At 54.8% G+C, this 15,561-nt stretch overlaps 1 protein-coding gene across 3 annotated transcripts in view; it reads right to left on the bottom strand.

The window, feature by feature from the left end:
* Positions 1-15,561, bottom strand: part of LOC129830759 (rap guanine nucleotide exchange factor 5-like) — a 109,167-nt gene that overhangs the window by 61,689 nt on the left and 31,917 nt on the right. For all 3 annotated transcript variants that reach the window (XM_055893454.1, XM_055893455.1, XM_055893452.1), the window contains exons 5-8: positions 15,123-15,285; positions 4,304-4,388; positions 4,068-4,116; positions 3,888-3,964 (exon numbers count right to left, since the gene is read on the bottom strand). In XM_055893454.1, the coding sequence (XP_055749429.1) occupies positions 3,888-3,964; positions 4,068-4,116; positions 4,304-4,388; positions 15,123-15,285 (374 nt within the window). The remainder of the gene's footprint in view (positions 1-3,887; positions 3,965-4,067; positions 4,117-4,303; positions 4,389-15,122; positions 15,286-15,561) is intronic.

Consider the following 15,561-nt stretch of genomic DNA (forward strand, 5'->3'; position numbering starts at 1 on the left):
TTTTCCTCTCCCCTGTTCTACTCCCTCTTCCTCTCCCTGCTCTTCTTCCCTGTTCTACTCCCTCTTCCTCTTCCCTGTTCTACTCCCTCTTCCTCTCCCTGTTCTATTCCCTCTTCCTCTCCCTGTTCTATTCCCTCTTCCTCTCCCCTGTTCTATTCCCTATTCCTCTCCCTGCTCTTCTCCCCTATTCTACTTCTTCCTCTCCCTGCTCTTCTTCCCTGTTCTACTCCCTCTTCCTCTCCCCTGTTCTACTCCCTCTTCCTCTCCCTGCTCTTCTCCCCTGTTCTACTCCCTCTTCCTCTCACAGCTCTTCTCCCCTGTTCTACTCCCTCTTCCTCTCCCTGCTCTTCTCCCCTGTTCTACTCCCTCTTCCTCTCCCTGCTCTTCTCCCCTGTTCTACTCCCTCTTCCTCTCCCTGCTCTTCTCCCCTGTTCTACTCCCTCTTCCTCTCCCTGCTCTTCTCCCCTGTTCTACTCCCTCTTCCTCTCCCTGTTCTACTCCCTCTTCCTCTCCCTGCTCTTCTCCCCTGTTCTACTCCCTCTTCCTCTCCCTGTTCTACTCCCTCTTCCTCTCCCTGTTCTACTCCCTCTTCCTCTCCCTGCTCTTCTCCCCTGTTCTACTCCCTCTTCCTCTTCCCTGTTCTATTCCCTCTTCCTCTCCCCTGCTCTTCTCCCCTGTTCTACTCCCTCTTCCTCTCCCTGCTCTTCTCCCCTGTTCTACTCCCTCTTCCTCTCCCTGCTCTTCTCCCCTGTTCTACTCCCTCTTCCTCTCCCTGTTCTACTCCCTCTTCCTCTCCCTGTTCTACTCCCTCTTCCTCTCCCTGCTCTTCTCCCCTGTTCTACTCCCTCTTCCTCTCCCTGTTCTACTCCCTCTTCCTCTCCCTGTTCTACTCCCTCTTCCTCTCCCTGTTCTACTCCCTCTTCCTCTCCCTGCTCTTCTCCCCTGTTCTACTCCCTCTTCCTCTCCCTGTTCTACTCCCTCTTCCTCTCCCCTGTTCTACTCCCTCTTCCTCTCCCTGTTCTACTCCCTCTTCCTCTCCCTGTTCTACTCCCTCTTCCTCTCCCTGCTCTTCTCCCCTGTTCTACTCCCTCTTCCTCTTCCCTGTTCTACTCCCTCTTCCTCTCCCTGCTCTTCTTCCCTGTTCTACTCCCTCTTCCTCTCCCTGTTCTACTCCCTCTTCCTCTCCCTGCTCTTCTCCCCTGTTCTACTCCCTCTTCCTCTTCCCTGTTCTACTCCCTCTTCCTCTCCCTGCTCTTCTCCCCTGTTCTACTCCCTCTTCCTCTTCCCTATTCTACTCACTCTTCCTCTCCCTGTTCTACTCCCTCTTCCTCTCTCTGTTCTACTCCCTCTTCCTCTCCCCTATTCTACTCCCTCTTCCTCTCCCTGTTCAACTCCCTCTTCCTCTCCCTGTTCTATTCCCTCTTCCTCTCCCTGTTCTACTCCCTCTTCCTCTCCCTGTTCTACTCCCTCTTCCTCTCCCTATTCAACTCCCTCTTCCTCTCCCTGCTCTTCTCCCCTGTTCTACTCCCTCTTCCTCTCCCCTGTTCTACTCCCTCTTCCTCTCCCCTATTCTACTCCCTCTTCCTCTCCCTACTCTTCTCCCCTGTTCTACTCCCTCTTCCTCTCCCCTATTCAACTCCCTCTTCCTCTCCCCTATTCTACTCCCTCTTCCTCTCCCTGTTCTACTCCCTCTTCCTCTCCCTGCTCTTCTCCCCTGTTCTATTTCCTCTTCCTCTCCCTCTTCCTCTCCCCTATTCTACTCCCTCTTCCTCTCCCTGCTCTTCTCCCCTGTTCTATTCCCTCTTCCTCTCCCCTGTTCTACTCCCTTTTCCTCTCCCTGCTCTTCTCCCCCTATTCTACTCCCTCTTCCTCTCCCTGTTCTACTCCCTCTACCTCTCCCTGCTTTTCTCCCCTGTTCTATTTCCTCTTCCTCTCCCTCTTCCTCTCCCCTATTCTACTCCCTCTTCCTCTCCCTACTCTTCTCCCCTGTTCTACTCCCTCTTCCTCTCCCCTGTTCTACTCCATCTTCCTCTCCCTGTTCTACTCCCCTGTTCTATTCCCTCTTCCTCTCCCTGCTCTTCTCCCCTGTTCTATTCCCTCTTCCTCTCCCTCTTCCTCTCCCCTGTTCTACTCCCCTGTTCTATTCCCTCTTCCTTTCCCTGTTCTACTCCCTCTTCCTCTCCCCTGTTCTACTCCCTCTTCCTTTCCCTGTTCTACTCCCTCTTCCTCTCCCCTGTTCTACTCCCTCTTCCTTTCCCTGTTCTACTCCCTCCTCCTCTCCCCTGTTCTACTCCCTCTTCCTCTCCCTGCTCTTCTCCCCTATTCTACTCCCTCTTCCTCTCCCTGTTCTATTCCCTCTTCCTCTCCCTGTTCTATTCCCTCTTCCTCTCCCCTGTTCTACTCCCTCTTCCTCTCCCTGCTCTTCTCCCCTATTCTACTCCCTCACCCTCTCCCTGTTCTATTCCCTCTTCCTCTCCCCTGTTCTATTCCCTATTCCTCTCCCTGCTCTTCTCCCCTATTCTACTCCTTCCTCTCCCTGCTCTTCTCCCCTATTCTACTCCCTTTTCCTCTCCCCTGTTCTACTCCCTCTTCCTCTCCCTGCTCTTCTTCCCTGTTCTACTCCCTCTTCCTCTTCCCTGTTCTACTCCCTCTTCCTCTCCCTGTTCTATTCCCTCTTCCTCTCCCTGTTCTATTCCCTCTTCCTCTCCCCTGTTCTATTCCCTATTCCTCTCCCTGCTCTTCTCCCCTATTCTACTTCTTCCTCTCCCTGCTCTTCTTCCCTGTTCTACTCCCTCTTCCTCTCCCCTGTTCTACTCCCTCTTCCTCTCCCTGCTCTTCTCCCCTGTTCTACTCCCTCTTCCTCTCACAGCTCTTCTCCCCTGTTCTACTCCCTCTTCCTCTCCCTGCTCTTCTCCCCTGTTCTACTCCCTCTTCCTCTCCCTGCTCTTCTCCCCTGTTCTACTCCCTCTTCCTCTCCCTGCTCTTCTCCCCTGTTCTACTCCCTCTTCCTCTCCCTGCTCTTCTCCCTCTTCCTCTCCCTGTTCTACTCCCTCTTCCTCTCCCTGTTCTACTCCCTCTTCCTCTCCCTGCTCTTCTCCCCTGTTCTACTCCCTCTTCCTCTCCCTGTTCTACTCCCTCTTCCTCTCCCTGTTCTACTACCTCTTCCTCTCCCCTGTTCTACTCCCTCTTCCTCTTCCCTGTTCTACTCCCTCTTCCTCTCCCTGCTCTTCTCCCCTGTTCTACTCCCTCTTCCTCTCCCTGTTCTACTCCCTCTTCCTCTCCCTGTTCTACTCCCTCTTCCTCTCCCTGTTCTACTCCCTCTTCCTCTCCCTGCTCTTCTCCCCTGTTCTACTCCCTCTTCCTCTCCCTGTTCTACTCCCTCTTCCTCTCCCCTGTTCTACTCCCTCTTCCTCTCCCTGTTCTACTCCCTCTTCCTCTCCCTGTTCTACTCCCTCTTCCTCTCCCTGCTCTTCTCCCCTGTTCTACTCCCTCTTCCTCTTCCCTGTTCTACTCCCTCTTCCTCTCCCTGCTCTTCTTCCCTGTTCTACTCCCTCTTCCTCTCCCTGTTCTACTCCCTCTTCCTCTCCCCTGTTCTACTCCCTCTTCCTCTCCCTGTTCTACTCCCTCTTCCTCTCCCTGTTCTACTCCCTCTTCCTCTCCCTGCTCTTCTCCCCTGTTCTACTCCCTCTTCCTCTTCCCTGTTCTACTCCCTCTTCCTCTCCCTGCTCTTCTTCCCTGTTCTACTCCCTCTTCCTCTCCCTGTTCTACTCCCTCTTCCTCTCCCTGTTCTACTCCCTCTTCCTCTCTCTGTTCTACTCCTTCCTCTCCCTTCTCGTTCTACTCTCTCTTCCTCTCCTCTCCTGCGTTAGTGTGTGTATGTGTCCTACCGTGGTGTTCTCGTCGCTGGGTGTGGGTGTCTCCCGGGGGATGGCGTCCGGTGACTCTGGGCCACCCTGCTCTGCCACTACAACCATGTTAGATTGACAGCTGTCAGGACAAAGCCACAACTAAAACAAATATTTGATTTGCTGAAACTAAAGGAAATCTCACATAATACAGTAACTCACTGGCTTTGCGAGCCTTGCGGGCGAGAGCAACAGCCAGCTCATTCTGCACCTGCAGAGACAGACCATACACAATCAGTATGGCAGCTCATTTCAGACACACACACACACACACACACACACACACACACACACACACACACACACACACACACACACACACACACACACACACACACACACACACACACACACACACACACACACACACACACATACACACACACATACACACTGACCGTGGAGGTGAGCCTATCTAATGCTTTCATCTGGAGAAAGCTGTCCCCACAGACATCTCTGTTTCCCTCTGAGTCCTCCTCAGACCTAGAACACAAACACACACCATTAGTTTTTCCAGTCTTCTCTTCATCTCTCTACTGTCTCCACTGGCCTCTACTGTCTCCACTGGCCTCTACTGTCTCCACTGGCCTCTACTGTCTCCACTGGCCTCTACTGTCTCCACGGGCCTCTACTGTCTCCACGGGCCTCTACAGTCTCAACGGGTCTCTACTGTCTCCACTGGCCTCTACAGTATCAACGGGCCTCTACAGGCTCAACGGGTCTCTACTGTCTCAACGGGTCTCTACTGTCTCCACTGGGCTCTACATGCTCAACGGGTCTCTACAGACTCAACGGGTCTCTACTGTCTCAACAGGTCTCTACAGTCTCAACGGGTCTCAACGGGTCTCTACAGTCTCAACGGGTCTCAACGTGTCTCTACAGACTCAACGGGTCTCAACGGGTCTCTACAGTCTCAACGGGTCGCTACAGTCTCAACGGGTCTCAACGGGTCTCTACAGTCTCAACGGGTCTCTACATTCTCAACGGGCCTCTACTGTCTCAACGGGTCTCTACAGACTCAACGGGTCTCTACAGACTCAACGGGTCTCTACAGACTCAACGGGTCTCAACAGGTCTCTACAGTCTCAACGGGTCTCTACAGTCTCAACAGGTCTCAACGGGTCTCTACAGACTCAACAGGTCTCAACGGGTCTCTACAGACTCAACGGGTCTCAACGGGTCTCTACAGACTCAACGGGTCTCAACGGGTCTCTACTGTCTCCACTGGCCTCTACTGTCTCAACGGGTCTCTACAGTCTCAACGGGTCTCAACAGACTCAACGGGTCTCAACAGACTCAACGGGTCTCAACTGTCTCCACAGGCCTCTACTGTCTCAACGGGTCTCAACAGACTCAACGGGTCTCAACGGGTCTCAACAGACTCAACGGGTCTCTACAGACTCAACGGGTCTCTACAGACTCAACGGGTCTCAACAGGTCTCTACAGTCTCAACGGGTCTCAACGGGTCTCTACTGTCTCAACAGACTCAACGGGTCTCTACTGTCTCCACAGGCCTCTACTGTCTCAACGGGTCTCTACAGTCTCAACAGGTCTCAACAGACTCAACGGGTCTCTACAGACTCAACGGGTCTCAACGGGTCTCTACAGACTCAACGGGTCTCAACGGGTCTCTACTGTCTCCACTGGCCTCTACTGTCTCAACGGGTCTCAACAGTCTCAACTGGTCTCAACGGGTCTCAACAGACTCAACGGGTCTCTACAGTCTCCACAGGCCTCTACTGTCTCAACGGGTCTCAACAGACTCAACGGGTCTCTACTGTCTCCACTGGCCTCTACTGTCTCAAAGGGTCTCTACAATCTCAGCGGGTCTCAACAGACTCAACGGGTCTCAACAGACTCAACGGGTCTCTACTGTCTCCACAGGCCTCTACTGTCTCCACAGGCCTCTACAGTCTCAACGGGTCTCAACAGACTCAACGGGTCTCTACTGTCTCCACTGGCCTCTACTGTCTCAACGGGTCTCTACAGTCTCAACGGGTCTCAACGGGCCTCTACAGTCTCAACGGGTCTCTACTGTTTCCACTGGCCTCTACAGACTCAACGGGCCTCTACAGTCTCAACGGGTCTCTACTGTTTCCACTGGCCTCTACAGTCTCAACGGGTCTCTACTGTCTCAACGGGTCTCTACTGTCTCAACGGGTCTCTACTGTCTCAACGGGTCTCTATTGTCTCCACTGGCCTCTACAGTCTCAACGGGTCTCTACAGACTCAACGGGTCTCTACAGACTCAACGGGTCTCTACTGTCTCAACGGGTCTCTACAGACTCAACGGGTCTCAACTGGCCTCTACTGTCTCCACTGGGCTCTACAGGCTCAACGGGTCTCTACTGTCTCAACAGGTCTCTACAGTCTCAACGGGTCTCAACGGGTCTCTACAGTCTCAACGGGTCTCAACGTGTCTCAACGGGTCTCTACAGACTCAACGGGTCTCAACGGGTCTCTACAGTCTCAACGGGTCGCTACAGTCTCAACGGGACTCAACGGGTCTCTACACTCTCAACGGGTCTCTACAGTCTCAACGGGTCTCTACTGTCTCAACTGGTCTCTACTGTCTCAACGGGTCTCTACTGTCTCAACGGGTCTCTACTGTCTCCACTGGCCTCTACTGTCTCCACTGGCCTCTACTGTCTCAACGGGTCTCTACAGACTCAACGGGTCTCAACGGGTCTCTACAGTCTCAACGGGTCTCTACAGTCTCAACAGGTCTCAACGGGTCTCTACAGACTCAACAGGTCTCAATGGGTCTCTACAGACTCAACGGGTCTCAACGGGTCTCTACAGACACAACGGGTCTCAACGGCTCTCTACTGTCTCCACTGGCCTCTACTGTCTCAACGGGTCTCTACAGTCTCAACGGGTCTCAACAGACTCAACGAGTCTCAACAGACTCAACGGGTCTCAACGGGTCTCAACGGGTCTCAACGGGTCTCTACAGACTCAACGGGTCTCAACAGGTCTCTACAGTCTCAACGGGTCTCAACGGGTCTCTACAGACTCAACGGGTCTCAACGGGTCTCTACAGTCTCAACGGGTCTCAACGGGTCTCTACAGACTCAACGGGTATCAACGGGTCTCTACTGTCTCCACTGGCCTCTACGGTCTCAACGGGTCTCAACAGACTCAACGGGTCTCAACAGACTCAACGGGTCTCTACTGTCTCCACAGGCCTCTACTGTCTCAACGGGCCTCTACTGTCTCAACGGGTCTCTACAGACTCAACGGGTCTCTACAGACTCAACGGGTCTCAACGGGTCTCTACAGTCTCAACGGGTCTCTACAGTCTCAACGGGTCTCTACAGTCTCAACAGTCTCAACGGGTCTCTACAGACTCAACGGGTCTCAACAGTCTCAACGGGTCTCAACGGGTCTCTACAGTCTCAACGGGTCTCTACAGACTCAACAGGTCTCAACGGGTCTCTACAGACTCAACGGGTCTCAACGGGTCTCTACTGTCTCCACTGGCCTCTACTGTCTCAACGGGTCTCTACAGTCTCAACGGGTCTCAACGGGTCTCAACAGACTCAACGGGTCTCTACTGTCTCCACAGGCCTCTACTGTCTCAACGGGTCTCAACAGACTCAACGGGTCTCTACTGTCTCCACTGGCCTCTACTGTCTCAACGGGTCTCAACAGACTCAACGGGTCTCAACAGACTCAACGGGTCTCTACTGTCTCCACAGGCCTCTACTGTCTCAACGGGTCTCTACAGACTCAACGGGTCTCAACGGGTCTCTACAGACTCAACGGGTCTCAACGGGTCTCTACTGTCTCCACTGGCCTCTACTGTCTCAACGGGTCTCTACAGTCTCAACGGGTCTCAACAGACTCAACGGGTCTCAACAGACTCAACGGGTCTCAACTGTCTCCACAGGCCTCTACTGTCTCAACGGGTCTCAACAGACTCAACGGGTCTCAACGGGTCTCAACAGACTCAACGGGTCTCTACAGACTCAACGGGTCTCTACAGACTCAACGGGTCTCAACAGGTCTCTACAGTCTCAACGGGTCTCAACGGGTCTCTACTGTCTCAACAGACTCAACGGGTCTCTACTGTCTCCACAGGCCTCTACTGTCTCAACGGGTCTCTACAGTCTCAACAGGTCTCAACAGACTCAACGGGTCTCTACAGACTCAACGGGTCTCAACGGGTCTCTACAGACTCAACGGGTCTCAACGGGTCTCTACTGTCTCCACTGGCCTCTACTGTCTCAACGGGTCTCAACAGTCTCAACTGGTCTCAACGGGTCTCAACAGACTCAACGGGTCTCTACAGTCTCCACAGGCCTCTACTGTCTCAACGGGTCTCAACAGACTCAACGGGTCTCTACTGTCTCCACTGGCCTCTACTGTCTCAAAGGGTCTCTACAATCTCAGCGGGTCTCAACAGACTCAACGGGTCTCAACAGACTCAACGGGTCTCTACTGTCTCCACAGGCCTCTACTGTCTCCACAGGCCTCTACAGTCTCAACGGGTCTCAACAGACTCAACGGGTCTCTACTGTCTCCACTGGCCTCTACTGTCTCAACGGGTCTCTACAGTCTCAACGGGTCTCAACGGGCCTCTACAGTCTCAACGGGTCTCTACTGTTTCCACTGGCCTCTACAGACTCAACGGGCCTCTACAGTCTCAACGGGTCTCTACTGTTTCCACTGGCCTCTACAGTCTCAACGGGTCTCTACTGTCTCAACGGGTCTCTACTGTCTCAACGGGTCTCTACTGTCTCAACGGGTCTCTATTGTCTCCACTGGCCTCTACAGTCTCAACGGGTCTCTACAGACTCAACGGGTCTCTACAGACTCAACGGGTCTCTACTGTCTCAACGGGTCTCTACAGACTCAACGGGTCTCAACTGGCCTCTACTGTCTCCACTGGGCTCTACAGGCTCAACGGGTCTCTACTGTCTCAACAGGTCTCTACAGTCTCAACGGGTCTCAACGGGTCTCTACAGTCTCAACGGGTCTCAACGTGTCTCAACGGGTCTCTACAGACTCAACGGGTCTCAACGGGTCTCTACAGTCTCAACGGGTCGCTACAGTCTCAACGGGACTCAACGGGTCTCTACACTCTCAACGGGTCTCTACAGTCTCAACGGGTCTCTACTGTCTCAACTGGTCTCTACTGTCTCAACGGGTCTCTACTGTCTCAACGGGTCTCTACTGTCTCCACTGGCCTCTACTGTCTCCACTGGCCTCTACTGTCTCAACGGGTCTCTACAGACTCAACGGGTCTCAACGGGTCTCTACAGTCTCAACGGGTCTCTACAGTCTCAACAGGTCTCAACGGGTCTCTACAGACTCAACAGGTCTCAATGGGTCTCTACAGACTCAACGGGTCTCAACGGGTCTCTACAGACACAACGGGTCTCAACGGCTCTCTACTGTCTCCACTGGCCTCTACTGTCTCAACGGGTCTCTACAGTCTCAACGGGTCTCAACAGACTCAACGAGTCTCAACAGACTCAACGGGTCTCAACGGGTCTCAACGGGTCTCAACGGGTCTCTACAGACTCAACGGGTCTCAACAGGTCTCTACAGTCTCAACGGGTCTCAACGGGTCTCTACAGACTCAACGGGTCTCAACGGGTCTCTACAGTCTCAACGGGTCTCAACGGGTCTCTACAGACTCAACGGGTATCAACGGGTCTCTACTGTCTCCACTGGCCTCTACGGTCTCAACGGGTCTCAACAGACTCAACGGGTCTCAACAGACTCAACGGGTCTCTACTGTCTCCACAGGCCTCTACTGTCTCAACGGGCCTCTACTGTCTCAACGGGTCTCTACAGACTCAACGGGTCTCTACAGACTCAACGGGTCTCAACGGGTCTCTACAGTCTCAACGGGTCTCTACAGTCTCAACGGGTCTCTACAGTCTCAACAGTCTCAACGGGTCTCTACAGACTCAACGGGTCTCAACAGTCTCAACGGGTCTCAACGGGTCTCTACAGTCTCAACGGGTCTCTACAGACTCAACAGGTCTCAACGGGTCTCTACAGACTCAACGGGTCTCAACGGGTCTCTACTGTCTCCACTGGCCTCTACTGTCTCAACGGGTCTCTACAGTCTCAACGGGTCTCAACGGGTCTCAACAGACTCAACGGGTCTCTACTGTCTCCACAGGCCTCTACTGTCTCAACGGGTCTCAACAGACTCAACGGGTCTCTACTGTCTCCACTGGCCTCTACTGTCTCAACGGGTCTCAACAGACTCAACGGGTCTCAACAGACTCAACGGGTCTCTACTGTCTCCACAGGCCTCTACTGTCTCAACGGGTCTCAACAGACTCAACGGGTCTCTACTGTCTCCACTGGCCTCTAATCATCTCAACGGGTCTCTACAGTCTCAACGGGTCTCAACGGGTCTCTACAGTCTCAACGGGTCTCTACTGTCTCCACTGGCCTCTACTGTCTCAACGGGTCTCTACAGTCTCAACGGGTCTCAATAGACTCAACGGGTCTCAACAGACTCAACGGGTCTCAACGGGTCTCTACAGACTCAACGGGTCTCTATAGACTCAACGGGTCTCTACAGGCTCAACGGGTCTCTACAGGCTCAACGGGTCTCTACAGGCTCAACGGGTCTCTACAGGCTCAACGGGTCTCTACAGTCTCAACGGGTCTCAATAGACTCAACGGGTCTCAACAGACTCAACGGGTCTCTACAGGCTCAACGGGTCTCTACAGACTCAACGGGTCTCTACAGGCTCAACGGGTCTCTACAGGCTCAACGGGTCTCTACAGGCTCAACAGGTCTCTACAGTCTCCACTGGTCTCTACGGTCTCCACAGTCTCTACTGTTCTCTACTGTCTCAACTGGTCTCTACTGGTGTCTACTGTTTCTACTGCTCTCTACTGCTCTCTACTGGCCTCTGCTGGTCTCTACTGCTCTCTACTGCTCTCTACTGGCCTCTGCTGGTCTCTGCTGGTCTCTGCTGGTCTCTACTGCTCTCTACTGGCCTCTACTGGTCTCTACTGCTTGTCTTTTTGTCTTCCTAAAACAGGAAACAGCACCTCTTTCTCCCTCCCTGCATCTGTGTGTGTGTGTGTGTGTGTGTGTGTGTGTGTGTGTGTGTGTGTGTGTGTGTGTGTGTGTGTGTGTGTGTGTGTGTGTGTGTGTGTGTGTGAATAAACAGCATAGTGTTTTAGGGTAAACTAATCTCAGTGCCCTCAGGCCTCTGATGTAATGTGTTTTTTCTCTCTCTCTCTAACACACACACACACACACACACACACACACACACACACACACACACACACACACACACACACACACACACACACACACACACACACACACACACACACACACACACACACACAGGCTAATTTGTATATAATTTGAATTTTATCTGTGGCTTCAGTGCAATGGTTGCAGAGGAGGAAGTGTGTGTGAGAGAGTGATCTGATAAACCATGATGAATGCAGTAGCAGGACAGGTAGTGATAGCATCACACTCTCTCTCTTTTCCTCCCTCCATCCCTCCCTCCCACAATTTCTACTTCCTGACTACACAGAAGAGGTCAAGGCTAGTGGAGGAGAGGAAGGGGGAGGGGAGGATGGGGAGAAGAGGAAGGGGGAGGGGAAGAGAGGAATGGGGAGGGGAGGAGAGGAAGGGGGAGGAGAGGGAGGGGAGGAGGGGAGAAGAGGAAGGGAGAGGAGAGGAAGGGGAGGAGAGGAAGGACGGGGAGGAGGAGCGGAAAGGGGAGGGGAGGAAGGGGAGGAGAGGATGGGGGAGGAAAGGAAGGGGGAGGGGGAGAGAGGAAGGGGAGGAGAGGAGCGGAGCGGAAAGGGGGATGGGAGGAGAGGATGGGGGAGAGGAGAGGAAGGGGGAGGAAAGGAGAGGAAGGGGGAGGGGAGGAAGGGGAGTAGAGGATGGAGAGGGGAGGAAGGGGAGGAAGGGGGAGGAAAGGAGAGGAAGGGGGAGGGGAGGAGAGGAAGGGGGAGGAAAGGAGAGGAAGGGGGAGGGGAGGAAGGGGAGAAGAGGATGGGGAGGGGAGGAAGGAGAGGAAGGGGAGGAGAGGAGAGGAAGGGGAGGACGAGGGAGGAGAGGAAGGGGGAGGGGAGGAGAGGAAGGGGGAGGAGAGGAGAGGAAGGGGGAGGGGAGGAGAGGAAGGGGGAGGGGAGGAGAGGAAGTGGGAGGAGAGGAAGGGGAGGAAGGGGGAGGAGAGGAGAGGAAGGGGGAGGAGAGGAAGGGGGAGGAGAGGAGAGGAAGGAGAGGAAGGGAGAGGAGAGGAGGGAGGAGAGGGGAGGAGAGGAAGGAGAGGAAGGGGAGGACGGGCGAGGAGAGGAAGGCGAGGAAGGGGGAGGAGAGGAGAGGAAGGGGAGGACGGGGTGGATGAGAGAAGAGGAGAGGAAGGAGAGGAAGAGGGAGGAGAGGAGAGGAAGGGGAGGAAGAGGGAGGAGAGGAGAGGAAGGGGAGGACGGGGAGGAGGAGAGCAAGGAGAGGAAGGTGGAGGAGAGGAGAGGAAGGGGGAGGAGATAATTAGAATTTTATCTGTGGCTTCAGTGCAATGGTTGCAGAGGAGGAAGTGTGTGTGAGAGAGTGATCTGATAAACCATGATGGATGCAGTAGCAGGACAGGTAGTGATAGCATCACACTCTCTCTCTTTTTTCCTCCCTCCATCCCTCCCTCCCACAATTTCTACTTCCTGACTACACAGAAGAGGTCAAGGCTAGTGGAGGAGAGGAAGGGGAGGATGGGGAGAAGAGGAAGGGGGGGAGGAGAGGAAGGGGGAGGAGAGGGAGGGGAGGAGGGGAGAAGAGGAGGGAGAGGAGAGGAAGGGGAGGAGAGGAAGGACGGGGAGGAGGAGCGGAAAGGGGAGGGGAGGAAGGGGAGGAGAGGATGGGGGAGGAAAGGAAGGGAGAGGGGAAGAGAGGAAGGGGGAGGAGAGGAAGGGGAGGGGAGGGGAGGGGGAGGGGAGAAGAAGAAGGGAGAGGAGAGGAGAGGAAGGGAGAGGAAGGACGGGGAGGAGGAGAGGAAAGGGGAGGGGAGGATGGGGGAGGAGAGGATGGGGGAGGAGAGGAGCGGAAGGGGGATGGGAGTAGAGGAAGGGGGAGGAGACGAGAGGAAGGGGGAGGAGGAGAGGAAGGGGGAGGGGAAGAAGGGGAGTAGAGGATGGGGAGGGGAGGAAGGGGAGGATGGGGAGGAGAGGATGGGGAGGAGGAGAGGAAAGGGGAGGGGAGGAAGGGGAGGAGAGGATGGGGGAGGAGAGGAAGGGGAGGATGGGGAGGAGAGGATGGGGAGGAGGAGAGGAAAGGGGAGGGGAGGAAGGGGAGGATGGTGAGGAGAGGATGGGGAGGAGGAGAGGAAAGGGGAGGGGAGGAAGGGGAGGAGAGGAAGGGGAGGAGAGGAGCGGAAGGGGGATGGGAGGAGAGGAAGGGGGATGGGAGGAGCGGAAGGGGGAGGAGAGGAGAGGAAGGGGGAGGAGAGGAGAGGAAGGGGGAGGAGAGGAAGGGGAGGATGGGGAGGATGGGGAGGAGAGGAAGGGGGAAGGGAAGAGAGGAAGGGGGAGGAGAGGAGAGGAAGGGGGAGGAGAGGATGGGGAGGAGAGGAAGAGGGAGAGAGGAGAGGAAGGGGGAGGAGAGGAACGGGAGTAGAGGATAGGGAGGGGAGGAAGGGGAGGATGGGGAGGAGAGGAAGGGGGGTGGAGAGAGGAATGGGGAGGAGAGGAAGGGGAGGAGAGGAAGGGGAGGACGGGGAGGAGAGGAAGGGGAGGACGGGGGAGGAGAGGAAGGAGAGGAAAGTGGAGGAGAGGAGAGGAAGGGGAGAACGGGGGAGGAGAGGAGAGGAAGGGTGAGGAGAGAAAGGGGAGGACGGAGAGGAGAGGAAGGTGGAGGAGAGGAAGGGGAGGAGAGGAAGAAGAGGAAGGGGAGTATGGGGAAGGAGAGGAGAGGAAGGAGAGGGAGGAGAGGAAGGGGAGGAGGAGAAGGGGGGGGGCCTAGGGATCTATCTCCCTTTCCTCTTCTCCCATTTCTCTTCTCCCCTCCCATTCCTCTTCTCCCCTCCCCTTCCTCTCATCCCCTTCCTCTCCTCTCCTCCCCTTCCTCTCCTCCCCTCCCCTCCCCTTCCTCTTCTCCCCTCTTTCCTCTCCTCCCCTTCCTCCCCTTCCTCTTCTCCCCTCTTTCCTCTCCTCCACTTCCTCCCCTTCCGCTCCTCCCCTCCCCTTCCACCCCTCCCCTCCCTCTCCTCTCCTCCCCTCCCCTTCCTCGTCTCTCCTCCCCTTCCTCTTTTCTCCTCCCCTCCCCTTCCTCTTCTCTCCTCCCCTTCCTCTTCTCCCCTCCCCTCCCTCTTCTCTCCTCCCCTCCCCTTCCTCTTCTCTCCTCCCCTTCCTCTTCTCTCCTCCCCTCCCCTTCCTCTTCTCTCCTCCCCTTCCTCTTCTCTCCTCCCCTCCCCTTCCTCTTCTCCCCTCCCCTTCCTCTTCTCTCCTCCCCTTCCTCTTCTCTCCTCCCCTTCCTCTTCTCTCCTCCCCTTCCTCTTCTCTCCTCCCCTCCCCTTCCTCTTCTCCCCTCCCCTTCCTCTTCTCCCCTCCCCTTCCTCTTCTCTCTCGTCAGAAGTGATCAACTCTCTCTCTTTCTCTCTGTCCTCTCTTTCTCCCGTTCTCTCTCCTCTCCCCATTCTGTCCTCTCTCCTCTCTCTAAGTGACAGATTGAGTTAGGTAGCAGGCTCAGTTGGAATGCCACACAGACCAGTTAGAATTCTATTGGAGGGAACCGGAGTTCTGTGTGACACTCAGAACGCTCCCTCAACACGCTCCCAGCTCCCGCTATCAGAGAGTCTATTAGACAGTGTGTGTGTGTTTGTGTGTGGGTTTGTGTGTTTGTGAGTGTGTGTCAATGCCAGACTAAGGGATTAACAGTATGTGGAGAGATTAGAGATGAATCTTGTCAGTTGGAACACGGATTCTACTCATGTCCGTGTGTGTGTGTGTGTGTGTGTGTGTGTGTGTGTGTGTGTGTGTGTGTGTGTGTGTGTGTGTGTGTGTGTGTGTGTGTGTGTGTGTGTGTGTGTGTGTGTGTGTGTGTGTGTGTGTGTTCATGTGTGATGGTCATGTAAGACCCAGGCAACACTGGGTCACGTTCACACACACACACACACACACACACACACACACACACACACACACACACACACACACACACACACACACACACACACACACACACACACACACACACACACACACACACACACAATTACCCAGTTCTGAACTGGACGTATGGGACAAGCTGTAGGAGGAGCCTAACAGCCTCTGGCCACGCCTCCTTCTCCAGGCCGCAGAACTCGCAGGCTGCAGACTCACACTCCTCAAAGCTGAACTGGTAGTAGGAGTTAGAGTCCCCGAACACCACGCGCTGGTCCACTGAAACACACAGATAAGACTGGTCCACTGAAAAACACACACAGAGATAAGACTGGTCCACTGAAACACACACACAGATAAGACTGGTCCACTGAAACACACACACAGATAAGACTGGTCCACTGAAACACACACACAGATAAGACTGGTCCACTGAAACACACACAGATAGACTGGTCCACTGAAACACACACACACAGATAGACTGGTCCACTGAAACACACACACACACACACACACACACACACACACACACACACACACACACACACACAC

The sequence above is a fragment of the Salvelinus fontinalis genome, chromosome 32, assembly GCF_029448725.1.
Source record: "Salvelinus fontinalis isolate EN_2023a chromosome 32, ASM2944872v1, whole genome shotgun sequence".
Lineage (NCBI taxonomy): Eukaryota > Metazoa > Chordata > Actinopteri > Salmoniformes > Salmonidae > Salvelinus > Salvelinus fontinalis.